At 48.6% G+C, this 23139-nt stretch overlaps 1 protein-coding gene across 1 annotated transcript in view; it reads right to left on the bottom strand.

The window, feature by feature from the left end:
- Positions 1–22131, bottom strand: part of LOC149444988 (vomeronasal type-2 receptor 26-like) — a 53188-nt gene extending 31057 nt beyond the window's left edge. Inside the window, exons 1-2 of the mRNA XM_089654331.1 lie at positions 21685–22131; positions 1566–1773 (exon numbers count right to left, since the gene is read on the bottom strand). Of these exons, the coding sequence (XP_089510457.1) occupies positions 1566–1773; positions 21685–22131 (655 nt within the window). The remainder of the gene's footprint in view (positions 1–1565; positions 1774–21684) is intronic.
- Between the last annotated feature and the right edge of the window lie 1008 nt (positions 22132–23139).

The following is a 23139-nucleotide window of genomic DNA, read 5'->3' as shown; positions in this document are numbered from 1 at the left end:
ATGAGTATGGAGTAATGGCCGTTGGTTTTAGCAGTTAGTAGGTCATTAGTATAAGGGGGAATTTTTATATATTATAAAGGGGAATTCTTCCCACTGACCACCAATGGCCACCTATGCAAGGAGCACTTTTACCACTGACCCACCACAAAAATTGGTTTTAGCATGGGGTTCCCTGAGAATTATTTAAAGGGTTCCTCTGGGCTAAAAAGGCTGAGAAAGGCTGGGTTTAGACTCCATCAAGCAACCATTTTTAGCCTATACAATGTAGTCTACTTCTCCTGCCACTTTGCATATCCTATATACTGTATATACAGAATGTGGATTGGTTGCACATATTGGTGAAGGGCACCTTGATTAAGTGACTTGCGTCCCATGGAAATGTTGTTTAAGCACTTTCCACCGCCGCCTCCCTTCCCTTTAAGAGTTTCTACATGCCGGGAAGCAGAGGCATGCATTCCAGTCATGTGACCGCTGTGATTGGCTGACACATCAGTCACATGATCGGAAAGTTCCCAATCGCATGTATGCATCGGGAGCTTTCTGGTAACCACTGGTAACTGCTCTGGGAGCATGGCAGAGCACATGCTTTATTCATATATGTGCCCTCTCGGCGCTAAAGCCCACCCGCCGAGAGGCTGCGTTTATGCGTATGACTGGCGGGAAGAGGTGAAAAAAACAGATGTGGTCAGCGCTGCTTCATGCTTTTGTGCAGTGCTCTTCTTTAACAGTTCTTGTTCCCCAACGTGCAAATTCCCCCTCATCCTCCGATTATATCAGCGTCCTCCAAAAACTATTCCACTGCAAGCCAAATGTTTTTACATGTTTTGGACTATTTGTAATGTCATTACATCACTTTTTAGGTTGAATGATCATTAATTCTAATAAGGAATGATTTTATACATTTTATAAATCCCCAAAGAAGATGATGTACTCTACCATATGCCGGTAATAAGGCTGCTTATCATACAGTTTTCCTTTAAGATGTACATTTATATCATGCAGCGCTTTGGCCATAGCTTCTACCGCATAATAAATTCTTGGAGAGAGTCCTTGATGGATAAAATTAAATAAATTTGGAAGCAATTGTTTTCTTATAGAACCATTGTATTCAGGTAACAGACATAATATTGTACTGTTTCTATTCTCTTTGTTTTCAGACATACACTTTGCATTGGATAAAATAACCAAGGACTGGATTGAATCAATTAAGCTACGCGTTTTGTCAATTCCATCAAAAAAATGTTCTTTATCTGGGAGGAATAAAGGGGATAACTCCACAGCCAAGCTACAATTAAAGACATACATTATATTATTGAAATAACTTCTGAGAGACCTCAGAGGAGGAAAAATAAATGTTTTATCATAGATAGCAATATTATCATCAAAATCGTAATCGAACAATGTATGAAATATATCCTGACTGATATAAGATCCACATAATACAATAACTTTAGCTCCGGAGTTTTTAACAGTTCTTAAAATGTTATTTTTTATATTTTTCTCTCCATGACTTTGATAATTATGCATATAAGTCCCAAATGGTATGGTATAGTTAGCACAAATACCATGACTTCTCATGTACTTTATTAATATCTCTTTATCTTTGTCTCCGGCATCATCTTGTGATGTAAATATTCCAACCCACGTCCAGCCAAAATGTTTCAGCAACTTAGTTACAGCCATTAAGTGAACATGGTCATTCTGAACTGTCCGGAATACGTGAGGATAGAGAAGCTTATTGGTTAGAGAATAGTCTGCAGCTCCGTTACTGATCTTCAAAATAGAAACACAATCATTATTTTCCAGGTTTGTAGCCAGTATTAACCTCTTGCCGCCCAGCCACTGCATTAAAACTGCGCAAAACTTGCTCCGCGCTCCCGAGGTTTTCGTGGGCAGGGGGGGCGCGTGTGCGCCCCCGCTGACCCGCGGCTGTCACCATTTGATCCCCGAGGGATCAATCATTTGGTTTCAGCCAGTGATGTCTGGCTGAAATCAGATGATCGCTCCCTGTCCTATCCCGTCCTGTGTTGACAGTTACACAGGACAGGATATGATGTCATTCTTCTCTGCCCGGGGACATTCCGTCCCAGAGAGAGAAGAAGACACAGAAAAGTGAGTAAAACAGTACACATTTACAGTTAGAACACACCTAGGTCACATTTAACCCCCTAATCGCCCCCCCCCAGTTAACCCCTTCACTGCCCTGTCACCAGTGTCATTGATCACAGTGAACAGATTTTTACTGATCACTGTATCAGTGTCGCTGGCGACATCCGATAACATTAGCGCCCCTCCCAGATAGCGCCAGTTTGCCTGCTAGTACACCAGTAATCCCATTTAACCCCTTGATCGCCCCCCCCCCCCAGTTAACCCCTTCACTGCCCTGTCACCTGTGTCATTGATTACAGTTAGAGATGAGCGAAGTATTCAAAAATTCGATTCGGCTGATTCGCCGAATTCGCGGAATAAATTTGATTCGAGTCGAATATATATTCGCTGCGAATTTAACTTATAAAAAGGGTGTTTCTAGGCTTCAGAGAGGCTTTATATTAGTGCAGAACACTGTACCTTTAATTTAAATGCCCTTGGAGTCTGCTGGGGAAGAGAAATAATACTGTCAGTCAGTATGACATGCAGATGAGTGCCGTCGATCTTAGAATCACCGCACACTTCACTCATTTGGGCAGTCACGGGGCCAAAACCAGAGTGTGGAGCCACAGTGTGGCAGTGGAGGCAGCAGCAATGGGAGGCCATACAGCACCCTATGACAAAATGGAACCCACCAGCAGTGTGAGGAGACCTGAAAGTGGCACATGGCAGAGTGTGGCGATGGAGACAGTAGCAATGGGAGGCCGTACAGGGACCCATGACACACTCTGGACCTGGCAGCAGCATGAGGAGGCGGTACAGGGGCCCATGACAGATTACGGGCCTGGCAGCAGCATGAGGAGTTGGTACGGGGGCCCATGGCAGATTACGGGCCTAGCAGCAGCAATGGGAGGCCATACAGCACCCTATGACAAAATGGAACCCACCAGCAGTGTGAGGAGACCTGAAAGTGGCACATGGCAGAGTGTGGCGATGGAGACAGCAGCAATGGGAGGCCGTACAGGGACCCATGACACACTCTGGAACTGGCAGCAGCATGAGGAGGCGGTACAGGGGCCCATGACAGATTACGGGCCTGGCAGCAGCATGAGGAGTCGGTACGGGGGCCCATGGCAGATTACGGGCCTGGCAGCAGCAATGGGAGGCCATACAGCACCCTATGACAAAATGGAACCCACCAGCAGTGTGAGGAGACCTGAAAGTGGCACATGGCAGAGTGTGGCGATGGAGACAGCAGCAATGGGAGGCCGTACAGGGACCCATGACACACTCTGGACCTGGCAGCAGCATGAGGAGGCGGTACAGGGGCCCATGACAGATTACGGGCCTGGCAGCAGCATGAGGAGTCGGTACGGGGGCCCATGGCAGATTACGGGCCTGGCAGCAGCAATGGGAGGCCGAACAGGGACCCATGACAAACTCTGGACCTGGCAGCAGCATGAGGAGGCGGTACAGGGGCCCATGACAGATTACGGGCCTGGCAGCAGCATGAGGAGTCGGTACGGGGGCCCATGGCAGATTACGGGCCTGGCAGCAGCAATGGGAGGCCCGTAATCTGCCAGCACCCTATGACAAAATGGAACCCACCAGCAGTGTGAGGAGACCTGAAAGTGGCACATGGCAGAGTGTGGCGATGGAGACAGCAGCAATGGGAGGCCGTACAGGGACCCATGACACACTCTGGACATGGCAGCAGCATGAGGAGGCGGTACAGGGGCCCATGACAGATTACGGGCCTGGCAGCAGCATGAGGAGTCGGTACGGGGGCCCATGGCAGATTACGGGCCTGGCAGCAGCAATGGGAGGCCGTACAGGGACCCATGACACACTCTGGACCTGGCAGCAGCATGAGAAGGCGGTACAGGGGCCCATGACAGATTACGGGCCTGGCAGCAGCATGAGGAGTCGGTACGGGGGCCCATGGCAGATTACGGGCCTGGCAGCAGCAATGGGAGGCCCGTAATCTGCCAGCACCCTATGACAAAATGGAACCCACCAGCAGTGTGAGGAGACCTGAAAGTGGCACATGGCAGAGTGTGGCGATGGAGACAGCAGCAATGGGAGGCCGTACAGGGACCCATGACACACTCTGGACCTGGCAGCAGCATGAGGAGGCGGTACAGGGGCCCATGACAGATTACGAGCCTGGCAGCAGCATGAGGAGTCGGTACGGGGGCCCATGGCAGATTACGGGCCTGGCAGCAGCAATGGGAGGCCATACAGCACCCTATGACAAAATGGAACCCACCAGCAGTGTGAGGAGACCTGAAAGTGGCACATGGCAGAGTGTGGCGATGGAGACAGCAGCAATGGGAGGCCGTACAGGGACCCATGACACACTCTGGACCTGGCAGCAGCATGAGGAGGCGGTACAGGGGCCCATGACAGATTACGGGCCTGGCAGCAGCATGAGGAGTCGGTACGGGGGCCCATGGCAGATTACGGGCCTGGCAGCAGCAATGGGAGGCCATACAGCACCCTATGACAAAATGGAACCCACCAGCAGTGTGAGGAGACCTGAAAGTGGCACATGGCAGAGTGTGGGGATGGAGACAGCAGCAATGGGAGGCCGTACAGGGACCCATGACACACTCTGGACCTGGCAGCAGCATGAGGAGGCGGTACAGGGGCCCATGACAGATTACGGGCCTGGCAGCAGCATGAGGAGTCGGTACGGGGGCCCATGGCAGATTACGGGCCTGGCAGCAGCAATGGGAGGCCGTACAGGGACCCATGACACACTCTGGACCTGGCAGCAGCATGAGGAGGCGGTACAGGGGCCCATGACAGATTACGGGCCTGGCAGCAGCATGAGGAGTCGGTACGGGGGCCCATGGCAGATTACGGGCCTGGCAGCAGCAATGGGAGGCCGTACAGGGACCCATGACACACTCTGGACCTGGCAGCAGCATGAGGAGGCGGTACAGGGGCCCATGACAGATTACGGGCCTGGCAGCAACATGAGGAGTCGGTACGGGGGCCCATGGCAGATTACAGGCCTGGCAGCAGCAATGGGAGGCCCGTAATCTGCCAGCACCCTATGACAAAATGGAACCCACCAGCAGTGTGAGGAGACCTGAAAGTGGCACATGGCAGAGTGTGGCGATGGAGACAGCAGCAATGGGAGGCCGTACAGGGACCCATGACACACTCTGGACCTGGCAGCAGCATGAGGAGGCAGTACAGGGGCCCATGACAGATTACGGGCCTGGCAGCAGCATGAGGAGTCGGTACGGGGGCCCATGGCAGATTACGGGCCTGGCAGCAGCAATGGGAGGCCCGTAATCTGCCAGCACCCTATGACAAAATGGAACCCACCAGCAGTGTGAGGAGACCTGAAAGTGGCACATGGCAGAGTGTGGCGATGGAGACAGCAGCAATGGGAGGCCGTACAGGGACCCATGACACACTCTGGACATGGCAGCAGCATGAGGAGGCGGTACAGGGGCCCATGACAGATTACGGGCCTGGCAGCAGCATGAGGAGTCGGTACGGGGGCCCATGGCAGATTACGGGCCTGGCAGCAGCAATGGGAGGCCGTACAGGGACCCATGACACACTCTGGACCTGGCAGCAGCATGAGGAGGCGGTACAGGGGCCCATGACAGATTACGGGCCTGGCAGCAGCATGAGGAGTCGGTACGGGGGCCCATGGCAGATTACGGGCCTGGCAGCAGCAATGGGAGGCCCGTAATCTGCCAGCACCCTATGACAAAATGGAACCCACCAGCAGTGTGAGGAGACCTGAAAGTGGCACATGGCAGAGTGTGGCGATGGAGACAGCAGCAATGGGAGGCCGTACAGGGACCCATGACACACTCTGGACCTGGCAGCAGCATGAGGAGGCGGTACAGGGGCCCATGACAGATTACGGGCCTGGCAGCAGCATGAGGAGTCGGTACGGGGGCCCATGGCAGATTACGGGCCTGGCAGCAGCAATGGGAGGCCCGTAATCTGCCAGCACCCTATGACAAAATGGAACCCACCAGCAGTGTGAGGAGACCTGAAAGTGGCACATGGCAGAGTGTGGCGATGGAGACAGCAGCAATGGGAGGCCGTACAGGGACCCATGACACACTCTGGACCTGGCAGCAGCATGAGGAGGCGGTACAGGGGCCCATGACAGATTACGGGCCTGGCAGCAGCATGAGGAGTCGGTACGGGGGCCCATGGCAGATTACGGGCCTGGCAGCAGCAATGGGAGGCCATACAGCACCCTATGACAAAATGGAACCCACCAGCAGTGTGAGGAGACCTGAAAGTGGCACATGGCAGAGTGTGGCGATGGAGACAGCAGCAATGGGAGGCCGTACAGGGACCCATGACACACTCTGGACCTGGCAGCAGCATGAGGAGGCGGTACAGGGGCCCATGACAGATTACGGGCCTGGCAGCAGCATGAGGAGTCGGTACGGGGGCCCATGGCAGATTACGGGCCTGGCAGCAGCAATGGGAGGCCGTACAGGGACCCATGACACACTCTGGACCTGGCAGCAGCATGAGGAGGCGGTACAGGGGCCCATGACAGATTACGGGCCTGGCAGCAGCATGAGGAGTCGGTACGGGGGCCCATGGCAGATTACGGGCCTGGCAGCAGCAATGGGAGGCCGTACAGGGACCCATGACACACTCTGAACCTGGCAGCAGCATGAGGAGGCGGTACAGGGGCCCATGACAGATTACGGGCCTGGCAGCAACATGAGGAGTCGGTACGGGGGCCCATGGCAGATTACGGGCCTGGCAGCAGCAATGGGAGGCCCGTAATCTGCCAGCACCCTATGACAAAAATGGAACCCACCAGCAGTGTAAGGAGACCTGAAAGTGGCACATGGCAGAGTGTGGCGATGGAGACAGCAGCAATGGGAGGCCGTACAGGGACCCATGACACACTCTGGACCTGGCAGCAGCATGAGGAGGCGGTACAGGGGCCCATGACAGATTACGGGCCTGGCAGCAGCATGAGGAGTCGGTACGGGGGCCCATGGCAGATTACGGGCCTGGCAGCAGCAATGGGAGGCCGTACAGGGACCCATGACACACTCTGGACCTGGCAGCAGCAAGAGGAGGCGGTACAGGGGCCCATGGCAGAGTGGCGAAGTGTAAGCAGCTTAAATTGAAGGCCATACAGAGGCCTATGTTAAAAATAATAACATGTTTTAGGCATGATTCATGGTGGATTTAGTCAGTTGTGTCAGGAACTGGTGGTTTGAAATCCAGACTAATCCACGCCTGATTCATTTTCACAAACGTGAGTCTCTCCACACTTTGGGTGGACAGTCGTGTCCTCCGCGGAGTTCCAATACCTCCTGCCGCACTAAACACGCGCTCCGATGCCACGCTACTGGCCGGGCATGACAGCCTTTCAAGGGCAAATTCAGCTAGTTGGGGCCAACGGTCAAGTTTCGTTGCCCAGTAGTCAAGGGGATTGTCTACCTCGGTTGGCAGGGTGCTGTCCAAGTAGGCCCAAGCCTGTTGTTTGAGGTCCTGCTTCAGGTCCACCTGATGCTGCTGCTGCTGCGGCTGGTTAGTAGTTTCCTCACTGCGCTGGTGAAGAAAGCTACTCATCATCGACTGCAGACTGAGGCAGCCGCTGCTGGTGGAGCTGCCACTGCTCCTACCACCCCACCCCTCCCCTGCTGCCATGGCAGCGGAACGCGAGCGCACAGGGCCCACAGTGTCTGAGGATGGACGTTGGCTCAGAAAGGCAGAGACCAACTGACTACATAGGTGGTTTTTATAGTACGTTATTTTGGCCTCCCTCTCAGCAGGTGTGAAAAAGGCCACCATTTTTGAACGGTAGCGAGGGTCCAACAAGGTGGACAGCCAAAAGTCATCCCTCTGTCTGATGGTTATTATTCGGCTGTCGCTACGCAAGCAACCGAGCATGCTATGGGCCACTTGTGCCAGGGAATGCGAGGGACTCCCTGCCTCCATCTCCACAGCATACTGCCACGGTGCGTCTGGGTCCTCTGTCTCCTCCTCCTCCTCTACCAGATGCTCCTGCTCCTCCACTCCTGTCCGCTGAGTGGAAAAACCACCCATTTCACTCAATAATTCCTGAGCACAAATGTCCTCCTCTACCTCCTCCTCTTCTTCCTGTCCTGCCCCCACAGGGGTCATGTGGCGTTGAGATCTGTGCGCCACGTCTACCGCACCCTGACCAGCCATTGTTAACAGCATTTGTTCCAGGACGTGCAACAGAGGAATGACGTCGTTCATCCCATAGTCCTGCCGACTCACGAATAGCGTGGCCTCCTCAAAGGGCCTGAGCAAGCGGCAGGTGTCACGCATGAGCTGCCAATGGCTGACATCTAAGTTACACAGGGAGTACCTTTATCCGCTTGTAACATCAGGAAATCGGTGATGGCCTTTCGCTGTTCGTAAAGGCGGTCTAACATATGTAGGGTTGAATTCCACCTTGTTGCAACGTCGCAGATTAGGCGATGCTGTGGAATTCCGTTCTGCCGCTGCAGCTCAAGGAGGGTGTGCTTTGCGGTGTAGGAATGGCTGAAATGCATGCAAAGTTTACGTGACATTTTAAGGATGTCTTGCAGTGGGATGGTGGATTTTAGGAACCGCTTGACAACCAGATTGAACACGTGAGCCATGCATGGCGCATGGCACAACCTTCCTTGACGCAGGGCAGACACCATGTTCTTTCCGTTGTCGGTCAACATGGTTCCGATTTTCAGTTTGCGCGGAGACAGCCATCTGTCGATTTCTCTGTTCATTACACTCAGAAGTTCCTCCCCTGTGTGACTACGTTCGCCAAGGCATACCAGGTGCAGAACAGCGTGACACCATTGCGCCCTGCACATGTGATATGACGGTCGGGTAATGGGACTTGGCACGGGGGTGGCGGCTGAGGACACGGCGGAAGAAGAGGTGGTAGAGGCGGACATCTTTGCTGGACCAAGGACGTGCAAACGTGGAGGCAAAAGCGGCGTGACCTGTCCAAGTTTCTGGTGCGGCTGTGCCGGCACCACGTTCACCCAGTGGGCCGTAAATGACATGTACTGTCCCTGACCGTAGTTACAGCTCCACACGTCGGCGCTGCCGTGCACTTTGGAAGAGACCGACATGCTCAAAGACTGGCCCACCATCTCTTCTACATGTGAATGCAGGGCTGGCACTGCCTTTTTGGCGAAGAAATGCCGGCTTGGCACTCTCCACCGCGGCTCGGCACAAGCCATCATTTCTCGGAAAGGTGCTGAGTCCACCACTTGGAAAGGGAGGGACTGCAGCACCAGCAACTTGGACAGGAGGACGTTCAGCTTCTGCACCGTCGGGTGTGTGCTCGCAAACTGTTGTCTCTTGGAAACGGATTCCAAGAAAGACTGCTGACGGAATCCGTGAAGAGGAGTAGCAGGAGAAGGAGCATCTGAACGAGCGGAAGATGCCAACGAGCGACAACTCCCCTCAGCAGAGGTGTTGGAGCCTTGACTGGCTGATAGAGGGCGATTGACGTCGGGTGACGGAGCAAGTAACGGAGCGGGTGATGGAGTGGGGGCTGGGGCAGGCAGAACCACTGTATCTTTATCACGGTTTTCCCAGGCCACCGAATGGCGACGCTGCATATGCTGACGCAACGCTGTAGTCCCAACATGGGCCCCCTGGCCACGTTTGACTTTCTGGTCACATAGTCGACATACGGCTACGTTTACTTCCTCGGGCGGCTTGACGAAAAATTGCCACACCGCCGAGTAGGAAACTTTGCCCCCGCTACTCCTCACTGGCTGACTGCTACTTCCTCCGTGCACACCGGCACCACTACTGGCCGTGGTGGTAGGCAGCAGTGGAGCTGGTGCTGTACTCCGTGGCCGTTTGCCTCCACTGACACTGCTGCGACCCTGCTGCCTCCTGGGCAACCCACCGACTGTTTTGCTCGCTGCCAAGCTGGCACCCTCTTCTCCTGATGATGCGAAAGCAATAGCCTGATGACGACGAGGCTGCCAAGTGCGATCAGCCTCATCATCATCAGTTAGGGTCTCCGCCTCACTACTAGCCCCCTCGGCTCCGTGTGGGTCAGGAGACAGACCTGTCTCTAGACCGGCTACCGAGCCACTCTCCTCGCCAGTACTTCTTCGCCTGGCTGCTGAAGAGGCGGATGTCTCCCCCCGTTCCTGACCGCCCTCTGTTAGCTCTTCCTCACTGTACAGTGGGGCTGAGCCCACAGCATGCGATACTTCGCTTGGTGAGGGAACACCAAAGGACAGGGGCAGGTAGAGGACATGTGATTTCAGTGGGCTTGTTCCCGGGCCATGCCAACTAACGGTTGTGTCTGACGTACCCACCGACCGTTGGCTGTAGGTGTCAGAGGTGACCTGGGAAGAGGAAGACGACCGAGCCAACCAATCGATGACGGCAGGGTTGTCGGTGGAGACACGACCGCTGGATGACACCGGGAGCACTGGCCTCTGGCTGCGACTAGTGCTGCCTCGACCCCTTCCTCTGCTGCCACGTCTGCCCGCTCCTGAAACATTGCCTCCTCTGCCACTCCTCTGCGTGTTGTCTGACATACTCTTTAATTCAATGATTCTGTGTCCCTGAGTAACGATTCTGTGTCCCTGAGTAACAATTCTGTGTCCCTGAGTAACGATTCTGTGTCCCTGAGTAACGATTCTGTGTCCCTGAGTAACAATTCTGTGTCCCTGAGTAACGATTCTGTGTCCCTGAGTAACGATTCTGTGTCCCTCAGTAACGATTCTGTGTCCCTGAGTAACAATTCTGTGTCCCTGAGTAACGATTCTGTGTCCCTCAGTAACGATTCTGTGTCCCTGAGTAACAATTCTGTGTCCCTGAGTAACAATTCTGTGTCCCTGAGTAACGATTCTGTGTCCCTGAGTAACAATTCTGTGTCCCTGAGTAACAATTCTGTGTTCCTGAGTAACGATTCTGTGTCCCTCAGTAACAATTCTGTGTCCCTGAGTAACAATTCTGTGTCTGTCCCTGAGTAACAATTCTGTGTCCCTGAGTAACGATTCTGTGTCCCTGAGTAACGATTCTGTGTCCCTCAGTAACAATTCTGTGTCCCTGAGTAACAATTCTGTGTCTGTCCCTGAGTAACGATTCTGTGTCCCTGAGTAACAATTCTGTGTCCCTCAGTAACAATTCTGTGTCCCTCAGTAACGATTCTGTGTCCCTCAGTAACGATTCTGTGTCCCTGAGTAACGATTCTGTGTCCCTGAGTAACAATTCTGTGTCCCTCAGTAACGATTCTGTGTCCCTCAGTAACGATTCTGTGTCCCTCAGTAACGATTCTGTGTCCCTCAGTAACGATTCTGTGTCCCTGAGTAACGATTCTGTGTCCCTGAGTAACGATTCTGTGTCCCTCAGTAACGATTCTGTGTCCCTGAGTAACGATTCTGTGTCCCTCAGTAACGATTCTGTGTCCCTGAGTAACAATTCTGTGTCTGTCCCTGAGTAACAATTCTGTGTCCCTGAGTAACAATTCTGTGTCCCTCAGTAACAATTCTGTGTCTCTGAGTAACGATTCTGTGTCCCTCAGTAACGATTCTGTGTCCCTGAGTAACAATTCTGTGTCCCTGAGTAACAATTCTGTGTCTGTCCCTGAGTAACAATTCTGTGTCCCTGAGTAACGATTCTGTGTCCCTCAGTAACAATTCTGTGTCCCTGAGTAACAATTCTGTGTCCCTGAGTAACAATTCTGTGTCTGTCCCTGAGTAACAATTCTGTGTCCCTGAGTAACAATTCTGTGTCCCTGAGTAACGATTCTGTGTCCCTCAGTAACAATTCTGTGTCCCTGAGTAACAATTCTGTGTCCCTGAGTAACAATTCTGTGTCTGTCCCTGAGTAACAATTCTGTGTCCCTGAGTAACGATTCTGTGTCCCTGAGTAACGATTCTGTGTCCCTCAGTAACAATTCTGTGTCCCTGAGTAACAATTCTGTGTCCCTGAGTAACAATTCTGTGTCTGTCCCTGAGTAACAATTCTGTGTCCCTGAGTAACAATTCTGTGTGCCTGAGTAACGATTCTGTGTCCCTGAGTAACAATTCTGTGTCCCTGAGTAACGATTCTGTGTCCCTCAGTAACAATTCTGTGTCCCTGTGTAACAATTCTGTGTCTGTCCCTGAGTAACGATTCTGTGTCCCTGAGTAACAATTCTGTGTCCCTGAGTAACGATTCTGTGTCCCTGAGTAACGATTCTGTGTCCCTAAGTAACGATTCTGTGGCCCTAAAGTCTCTGAGGCCCTAACTCTGTCCCTAATACAGAGAGGTCTGTCTCTCTTGAATGACCGGAGGCTAATGGAGAATTCTAAGATGGCCGTGATTTATAGCTCCACCATTACACAGTGCTGGCTGGCTGGCTGCTGATTGGCTAATGCGATCACATGTCATGAATGAATGCATTATGGGTCAGCGCGCCTTGTCTGCGCGCCTTCCCAGAGATCCCCGCTCCGTTGCCACACATGTCGCCGCCATTTTTGGGAAAATTCGATTCATGCATCCGAAGTTGGCTAATCTTCGGATTCGTCGCGAATCGAATATTTCCCAATCTTCAAAACGAATTCCACGATTTTTACTGATCACTGTATTAGTGTCACTGGCGACTTCCGATAACATTAGCGCCCCTCCCAGATAGCTCCAGTTTGCCTGCTAGTACACCAGTAATCACATTTAACCCCTTGATCTCCCTCCCCCCAGTTAACCCCTTCACTGCCCTGTCAACAGTGTCATTGATCAGTGAACAGATTTTTACTGATCACTGTATTAGTGTCACTGTTGACATCCGATAGTGTTAGCGTCAGTTAGCTCCCCTCCCAGATAGCGTCAGATTGCTGCTAGTACACAAGTAATCACATTTGACCCCTTGATTGCCAGGAACACGCTCACTTGCAAGCTAAACCTCCATTGCTAGTATAGTGTCTGATTGGATCAATATCTTTGATCAGATCAGCGCTATACCAGCGTTCACATTACTATAGTATCCCCAAAAACGCAGCGTTAGCGGGATCAGTTCCGACACCTGCCAGCACCTGCGTTTAGCCCCTACGACCCCTCCCCCCTTCTCCCCCAGCAAGCGCAGTGTCAGTAGATAACTGTCACTTGATACATTGCACACAAAACCGCAGTGTTCACAGAATCAGGCCTGATCTCTGTTAGCACTTGTCGAAAAATTTTTTGTAGCGGTTCAAGCAGTCCCTGACAGCCAGGTGCTCTTTTTCCCGTGAGCCGCACTAGGTACCTATAAATTTAGTGGCCAAAATGGCTGTATAGCAAAAAATGGCATAAATTGCAGTATCTATACCATAGTTTGTAGACGCTATAACTTTCGCACAAAGCAATCAATATACACTTATTGGGGTTTTTTTTACCAAAAACATGGAGCAGAATACATTTGGCCTAAATTTATAACTAACTTTGAGTTTACTATATATTTTTTATAGCCGAAAGTAGAAAATATCAGTTTTTTTTTCAAATTTTTCGTGGTTTTTTTGTTTATAGTGCAAAAAATAAAAAGCGCACAGGTGATCAAATACCACCAAAAGAAAGCTCTATTTGTGGGAAAAAAAGGACATAAATTTCATTTATGTACAGCATTGCATGACCGCGCAGTTGTCCATTAAACTAATGCAGAGCTGTATAGCAAAAAATGGCTTAAATTGCAGTATCTATACCATAGTTTGTAGACGCTATAACTTCACACAAAGCAATCAATATACACTTATTGGGATTTTTTTTACTAAAGACATGGAGCAGAATACATTGTGGCCTAAATTTATGACTAACTTTGAGTTTACGATATCTTTTTTATAGCTGAAAGTAGAAAATATCGTTTTTTTTCAAACTTTTCGTGATTTTTTGTTTATAGCGCAAAAAATAAAAAGCGCAGAGGGGGTAAAATACCACCAAAAGAAAGCTCTATTTGTGTGAAAAAAAGGACGTAAATTTCATTTGGGTACAGCATTGCATGACCGCGCAATTATCAGTTGAATTAGTGCAGCGCCAAACAGCAAAAAAAGGCGTGGTCATTAAGGGGGGTAAATCCTCAGGAGTGCAAGTGATTAAGAAATGTTTTCAAAGGATAAATGGAGTTGAAAAAACAACTAAAGTCTTCACATATACACTATATTGCCAAAGGTATTGGGCCGCCTGCCTTTCCACACACATGAACTTCAATAGCATCCCAGTCTTAGTCCGTAGGGTTCAATATTGAGTTGGCTCCGCCCTTTGCAGCTATAACAGCTTCAACTCTTCTGGGAAGGCCGTCCACAAGGTTTAGGAGGGTGTCTATGGGAAGGTTGGACCATTCTTCCAGAAGCACATTTGTCAGGTCAGGCACTGATGTCGGACGTGAAGGCCTGGCTCGCAGTCTCCGCTCTAATTAATCCCTACGGAGTTTTGTTGGGTTGAGGTCAGTCAAGTTCCTCCACCCCAAACTGGCTCCTCCATGTGTTTATGGACCTTGCTTTGTGCACTGGTGGGCAGTCATGTTGGAACAGGAAGGGGCCATCCCCAAACTCCTCCCACAAAGTTGGGAGCATGAAATTGTCCAAAATGTCTTGGTATGCTGATGCCTTAAGAGTTCTCTTCATTGGAACTAAGGGGACAAGCCCAACCCCTGAAAAACAACCCCACACCATAACCCCCCCTCCACCAAACTTTACACTTGACACAATGCAGTCAGGCAAGTACCGTTCTTCTGGCAACCACCAAACCCAGACACATTCATTGGATTGCCAAACAGAGAAGCGTGATTGGTCACTCCAGAGAACACCTCTCCACTGCTCTAGAGTCCAGTGGTGGCATGCTTTACACCACGGCGTCCGAAGCTTTGCATTGCACTTGGTGTAAGGCTTGGATGCAGCTGCTCGGCCATGGAAACCCATTCCATGAAGCTCTCTGTGCACTGTTGTTGTGCTAATCTGAAGGCCTCATTAAGTTTGACTCTGCAGACAGTTGGTGTCTTCTGCGCACTGTGCGCTTCAGCATGCGCTGACCCCGCTCTGTCATGTGACGTGGCCTACCACTTGGTGGCTGAGTTGCTGTTGTTCCCAGTTGCTTCCACTTTGTTATAATCCCACTAACAGTTGAGCGTGGAATATTTAGTAGCCAGGAAATGTCACAGATGGACTTATTGCACAGGTGGCCACCTATCACGGGACCACGCTTGGAGTCACTGAGCTCCTGAGAGCGACCCATTCTTTCACCAATGTTTGTAGAAGCAGTCTGCATGCCTAGGGGCTTGATTGTATACACCTGTGTCCATGAGGGGGATTGGAACACCTGAATCAAATAATTTGGAGGGCGGGGCCAATACTTTTGGCAATATAGTGTATATTTGAAGCAGACAGAGCTTTCTTTTGGTGATATTTAATCACCACTGTTTTTTTAATATAAAAATGATAAAAAAATTTAAATGTTTGAAAAAAATGTTTCCCGTAGTTTCTGCTATAAAACTTTTAAAAAAATAATCTTTTTTAGGCCAAATGTATTCTGCTACATTTCTTTGGTAAGAAAAACAAAATAAAATAAATAAGTGAATATTATTTAGAGACTTTGATAGTTATGGAGTCTTTAAGCTATGGTATTTACTGTATAAAGGAATTGTATCAACCCTGATGTTCTGTTTGCTTCTCTACATTTCTTGAGGCCCTACAATGCCATGAGAGTACATGCACCCCCAAAATAAACCATTTTTCCAATGTAGACAGTTCAATGTATTTAATAGGAGGCATAATGAGTTTTTTCAAAGCTGTAATTTTTTGCCACAATTTTTTGGAAAATGAAGTAAATATAATTTTATTTTATTTTGCAGTTGTCATTTTTCTGCACGTTCCTTTAAAACTGTTTAAGAAAAGAGGGAGATAATAAGGAGTTCCATGCACAAACTGGTTATTCATCTCTGTAATTTCAGTGGCGTTGCTGTATTAGAATTTTGCATATGATGGTCTTTGTTGCAAACTTGCGCATCAGAGATGGACGCGGTTCAACTATTTTGTTAGTCATCTCCATTTTCTTACTTAGCCTTCCCCTTCCCCCTCCTTTCCTGAGAGGCACAGTGATAGATGTGTGTGGGTTAAAAGTGTCACAGGCCAGATCCCAGCAGGGAGCCACGTGGTGCCACACTGTCTGGAGAACCTGTGTAATTTCACGCCTCGTAAAAAGATAAGGGAGCCTTCCCCTGAGTTCAAGCCTTTCCCAAGAAGCCCACACCAGATAAAATTTTTAAAAGATCAATTTTTCCCCTATGTCTCATATCTTGGAATATGAGAGACTGACATAAAAGCCGGACATATCATCGGATGGACGATGAGCAGGCGAACAATTTGATGGGTCACTCGCCTTATCTCGGGTGCACGGGAAGGCAGAGAAATAGATCTCGCGAACCGTGTAGCATACAATTTCATAATTCATATCTAAATGATCCCCAGGCTTGTCTGTATAATAATATACCCGCGGGTGGACTGTCGCTGGTGCAGATGGGAAGTTATGAACCAGAATATGAATTATGAAAGATGTGGGCTCCAGGTAAGGGTTCCCCCGACGATCCCTCCCTAAACAGGGGATTGGTCTTTTACTTCAGAACCACCCCCTGCTGGGAAACTTTAAAGCAGGCTGTCAAGCCTAAGAGAAGTGAGTTGAAGAATTCTCCCATTTTTCCATCGTAACATAGGGAGATCAAAGCACCCTCCTGCTCTGACTTGGATCTGCTAAATCCAGGACTTTGGCAAGTACTTTAACCCTTTCAGCTCTCTCTGATATCTCTTTACTGTGCTATGGTTCTCTGTATATTTATATATATATCTTAGTTACATCTTCTCTGTAAATATTTTTACTGCACCTGTTTGACCCTTTTAGTAATAAATCTTTCTTTCTGAAAATGTTAAACTGTTTCTACAGCTCCTAATTGCAATTTACGAATCCCTGCCTTTTAAGTGACACTACTGTTTGTTTAAACCTCTGTATAACCGGCCTGCGGAGCGTTTTATACAGACGATTATTTCAATCATTATAGTGTTATAACTGATAACGCGAGTTTCCTCTTTCTCTGTCCAAAAAGGAGGTGGTGGCAGTGTGGAGGGTTAGTTGCGTAATTAACCCGACCCAGTAACAATCTGCTGCTGGAAAATCATTGTGCAGGGTATGGCATTGTTACACACGTCACATCGCGGTTTTAGATTGGCTAGTCCTTCGGTCACGAGTTTGGTGAGAGGGTCTGGGGTCTGACGCCGCAATCGTGACAGTCTTGATGGCAAAATTTAAAGGCTTAGCACCTACCTGTGTATATCCATAGATTCCGAGTATTTCTGCCATCGGAGTTGTTGTTACTGAATAATGATCGCCGATAAAACCCACCAGCTGACCTTCTCCAGAACATGAGTAATTTGGAACTGTTTTCTCTGGTCCCGATAAAATATTTAGAACATTCCTCACAGCCATACTAGGATGTAAACATGAATCTAGAACATGAAATCCCAGTGTAATATTGGGCAAAATGTCTGGATTCTGGTTAACATTGTGAATAGCAGAAAGAAAAGCCAAAACGTATGTAGATGTTTCTATATTCCAACTGTAACAACAAGAATATATAAGGGAAGTAAGGTTACATTTAATAAAGGGTTTCTACTAACTGACCTCCAGTGGCTTCCTTCACACACCTGACAATTCCGACAATTAGCTGTCTCTCCTCCACTGAAATGAGCAAAGGACCAGCTTTTCACTGGAACAAATACAGATTGTGGAAGGTTTTCATAGGAGAAGTAGAACATCGCTTTCAAAGAAGGATGAGTGTCAGGGCTGTCAAAAGTACTGGGAGAAGGGAGGAGGGCAAGAGGCAACTGGAGGTCAGTACTCATAAGTTCACTAAATATGACCTTCATGACTGTATCTCAATTCAGCATATGAATAATTATCAACAAGAAATAAATGAACATTCAAAAATCAATTCTGACTACCAAGTGAAGATTGGAGACATCTAAGTAATAACCTGGCTCTGTAGTCCTGTTTATTAGTTTAAATAAAAATAACAAATAAATTAAAACCAGCGGCGCTCTTATCTGTAACCTACATACTCATGATAAAAAAATAAATAATTAAGAATGTCCATAGGAAGTCCAAACAAAATCCATAAACCAATCTAAAAAAAAAGTCCATAAGGAATCCTAGATTGGGTGCAGTCTATATAGGCAAGGTGAAGGTAGGACCATCAGGGGTTAAAGTAAGAGCTCCTGCAGTGCCTTGAAAAGGATCAGAGATCATCCAGCTCAGGGGCGGACTGACCATTTGGAAACTCGGGCACTGCCCGAGGGTCCGGGGTCAGTAGGGGGCCCCATGAGATGCCCCTGGTACCTTTTTCATAGGCTTTTTTGAGTTTGGGCAAGGACACAGGGGCTCCATGATCCCCTATTGCCTGGGGGCCCCATGAGTTGTCAGTCTGCCCCTGATCCAGCTGGTGTAAGAAGCAAAGAAACAGGGTACAGGGGTATATTGATAAAAGGAAACACTTTCCCCCCCTTCCAGTCCGGACACTTTCCCCCCCTTCCAGTTCGGACACTTTCACCCCCTTCCAGTCCGGACACTTTCACCCCCTTCCAGTCCGGACACTTTCCCCCCCTTCCAGTCCGGACACTTCCCCCCCTTCCAGTCCGAACACTTTCACCCCCTTCCAGTCCGGACACTTTCCCCCCCTTCCAGTCCGGACACTTTCACCCCCTTCCAGTCCGGACACTTTCACCCCCTTCCAGTCCGGACACTTTCCCCCCTTCCAGTCCGGACACTTTGCCCCCCTTCCAGTCTGGACACTTTCTCCCCCTTCCAGTCCGGACACTTTTACCTCCTTCCCGGCCAGGCCAATTTTCAGCTTTCAGCGCTATCACACTTTGAATGACAATTGCGCGGTCATGCAACACTGTACCCATATCAATTTTTTAGCATTTTTTTTAAACAGATAAAACGTTATTTTGGTGGTATTTATTCACCACTGGGATTTTAATTTTTTGGGTATATAAATGAAAAAGTCAAAAAAATTTGAAATGAAAGTGTTTTTCTTATAGAATCGTGCAAATAAATAATTTTTCTTCATAAATCTTCACCAAAATGTATTCATCTATCTTTTCAGTAAAAAAAAAATAACCCAAATTAGTTTATAACCAAAAATTATAATTTTACATTTTTATTTTATTTTTTTATATTATTATTTATGTGGGTTTTTTTTTTAACATACTGTCACCCTAGCAGTGTAGTGTCACCATAGTGACATTGTACTACTTGTGGGGGGTGATGAAGATTTTTTTTTCTTTTTTTACACTGATTGCTTTTACACCCATAAAGGCTGTAAAAGCGATCATTTCTCCTTCTCTCTGGCTGCATTCTTGCAGCCATTGAGAAATACTCTGAGAGCTGTGATTGGTCAAATTGGACAAATTCAATGGAGCTATTTGGATGGAACAACGCCTAAGAATGATTGATGTATAAAGTTCAGGAATTGTCTGGTAAGCTGCATGAAGAGTGGGGAGCACATTCACACATGGTGGATACGAGGGGCGGACTGACAACTCATGGGGCCCCCGGGCAATAGGGGATCATGGGGCCACTGTGTCCTTGCCCAAACTCAAAAAACCTATGAAAAAGGTACCAGGGACATCTCATGGGGCCCCATACAGACCCCAGGCCCTCGGGCAGCGCCCATGTTTCCAAATGGTCAGTCCGCCCCTGGTGGATACTTTATTTGGCACTAGGGATCTGCACATTATAATATCGTATGTCGTAAGAATGTGAGAAGAGAGATTATTAATATTGTAAGGAAGTATTGGGTTTAGGACAGGGGTGGACTGACAACTCATGGGGCCCCCAGGCAATAGAGGATCATGGAGCCCCTGTGTCCTCGCCCACATTCAAATCACACCCAAAAAAGCATATGAAAGGTACCAGGGAAATCTCCTGGGGCCCCCTACTGACCCCGGGCCCTCGGGCAGTGCCCGAGTTCCCCAATGGTCAGTCCGCCCCTGGTTTAGGACTTACATTCTGTCCAACCAGGAATTGGATCATTTTGATGCTATCACAGAAATTCATCTCTTTGCACGCAAACTCACATATACATTTTTATTTGACAAGGAATGTAAAAGGAAAAATAATGGCAAGGTCCTGCCTAGAGGACATGTGGAAGGATCTTTCCATCTCAGACTTTGTAACCAAACGCCAGTTTTGGTGTAGAATTAAGGACCATGTGTATTATGGTAAATCTCATAAATTGTCCACACAATTCTGGTGGAACGTGCTGGAACGGCGTCCTCTCTCTGTCGTTTACTGTGTGCTGCTGCCTGAAAAAAAAACGACCACAGCCATGAAGGGATCAAACACCGGCAGCCTGAGAGAGCGGAAGGGAGAGGGATCTGCGCCCCACTCTGCCTCTCCCTGCAGACCGACCGGAAAATTATTATGGCGCCTGTCAACTTGCTGTGTAAGAGCGAGGTGTGGAACGGCCACGTGGATGATCCTTACATTGGGTGTGAGTAGCTAGCCTGTCCTCCTCCTCCTGTTAACTGTTGTGTGCTGTGGAGACACTTTTTCTGGTGACAATGCTGCTGAATGGGGGTTGTGCTGTGCCTGCGGTGACTATCTCTTTGACACGATGGGCTGTCTCGCTAATGTGCTAGGCTGCCTCTTTGCTAGACTGAACTGTCTCTTTGCTAGTGTGAACTGTCTTTTTGCTGAAATGGGCTGTCTCTTTGCTGAACTGGGCTGTCTCTTTGCTGAACTGGGCTGTCTCTTTGCTAGTCTGAACTATCTCTCTGCTGCACTGGGCTGTCTCTTTGCTGAATGGGGCTGTCTCCTTGCTGAACTGAACTGTCTCTTTGTTAGTTTGAACTGTTTCTTTGCTGAATTGGGCTGTCTCTTTGCTAGACTGGGCTGCCTCTTTACTAGACTGAACTGTCTCCTTGCTTAATTGTGCAGTCTCCTTGCTGAAATGGGCTGTCTCTTGTCTGAAGTGGGCTGTCTCTTTGCTGGAATAAACAGTCTCTTTGCCGAAGTGTGCTGTCTCTTTGCTGGATATTTGGAAATGTCTCTTTTTTCAATATATGGGGATGTCTCTGCTAAATTTCTGAATATTTGGAGATGTTGCTTTGCTGAATATATGTGGATGTTTGAATATGTGGAGATGTCTATTGCTCAATATATGGGGATATCTATTTTTGCAATATGTGGGGATGTCTCTTTGGATATTTTGGCATGTCTTTTTGGATATTTGATTTTGTCTCTGCTGGATATTTGGGGCTGTCTCTTTGCTGAATATATGAGACTGTCTCTTGCAGGATATTGGTGCTGCCTATTGCTGGACATCAGACTGTCTGTTGCTGGATATTGGGGATGTCTGTTGCTGGATATTGGGAATGTCTGTTGCTAGATATTGGGGATGTCTGTTGCTGGATATTGGGGATGTCTCTTGCTGGATATTGGGGATGTCCCTTGCTGGATATTAGGGATGTCTTTTGCTGGATATTGGGGCTGACTCTTGCTGTATAGGGGGATTGCCTCTTTGCTGGATATTTGGGACTGTCTCTTGCTGGATATGAGGCCTGTCTCTTGCTGGATATGAGGCCTGTCTCTTGCTGGATATGAGGGCTGTTTCTTGCTGGATGTGGGGGCTGTCTCTTGCTGGATGTGGGGGCTGTTTCTTGCTGGATGTGGTGCTGTATCTTGCTGGATGTGGTGCTGTATCTTGCTGGATATGGTGCTGTCTCTTGCTGGATATGAGGGCTGTTTCTTGCTGGATGTGGGGGCTGTCTCTTGCTGGATGTGGGGGCTGTCTCTTGCTGGATGTGGGGGCTGTTTCTTGCTGGATGTGGTGCTGTATCTTGCTGGATATGGTGCTGTCTCTTGCTGGATATGGTGCTGTATCTTGCTGGGTACGGTGCTGTCTCTTGCTGGATATGGTGCTGTATCTTGCTGGGTATGGTGCTGTCTCTTGCTGGATATGGTGCTGTCTCTTGCTAGATTTGGGCAGGAAGTGCCTCTGAGCTTACTTTCAGTGCTGGATATTTCTAATGATTTGTACATTTTACTACATTGCCTTTTATTAACAAATTTCATATAGATTACTTGTATAGCCCCCAAATGATATTTGGTTCCCTGTTCTCTAAAGGGGGTGGTGCTAGGTGTGTAGGGGTGGAGACAATGGGTGGACCTAGGGGTGGGTAGGGGGTGTCAACAGGCATGGCCTAGGGGAGGGGGGTGAGTTCCTGTACCTTTTTCTCTGAGAAAAAAAGCCCTGGGCAGACATGTAGGTTTGATTCACAACAATGACACAAGTGTCATCATATTTGCAGCACTGGAACATGTTGTACCCAATCCCGGAGGAGGAGACTGGGACAAAATGATTTTGCACGTGGTGAATGTAGATGGATTCACAAGTTTGCTCTGCATAATACAGCAATACAAAGCAGAATGTTTACACAGTAAAACAGCACACAGTTAACCCTTTGATCGCCTCAGATGTTAACCCCTTCCTGTCCAGTGCCATTAGTACAGTGTCACTGTTTTTATTAGCACTGATCACTGTATTAGTGTCACTGGCGATGTCAGTGACACCAAGTCAGTTCCCCCCCAGTGTCAGAATGCCTGCCGCAGTCCCGCTACAAGTCGTTGATCGCCGCCATTACTAGTATATTAACAAAAAAAAAAAATACACTATATACTGTTTGTTATTTGTATGCTATAACTTTCACATGCAACCAATTAAATTACACATATTGGGATTTTTTTTAGCAAAGACATGGAGCAGAATACATTTTGACCTAAAATGATGACGAAATTTGAATTTTTACATTTTTAATTGGATATGTTTTATAGCAAAAAGTCAAAAATATTGTTTTTTTTTTTTCAAAATTGTCTTTTTTTGTTTATAGCACAAAAAATAAAAATGCAGAGGCAATCGAATGTCACCGAAAGAAATCTCCATTTGTGGGAAAAAATAACATAAATTTCATTTGGGTGCAGCGTTGCATGACCGTGCAATTGTCAGTTAAAGTAACGCAGTGCAGTATCGCAAAACATGGCCCGGTCAGG

The sequence above is a fragment of the Staurois parvus genome, unplaced genomic scaffold (assembly GCF_062004578.1).
Source record: "Staurois parvus isolate SC_StPar_1 unplaced genomic scaffold, SC_StPar_1.0 ptg000756l, whole genome shotgun sequence".
Taxonomy (NCBI): Eukaryota; Metazoa; Chordata; class Amphibia; order Anura; family Ranidae; genus Staurois; species Staurois parvus.
Note: the sequence above shows the minus strand (reverse complement) of the source record. Positions and strands in the feature narration are given on the sequence as shown.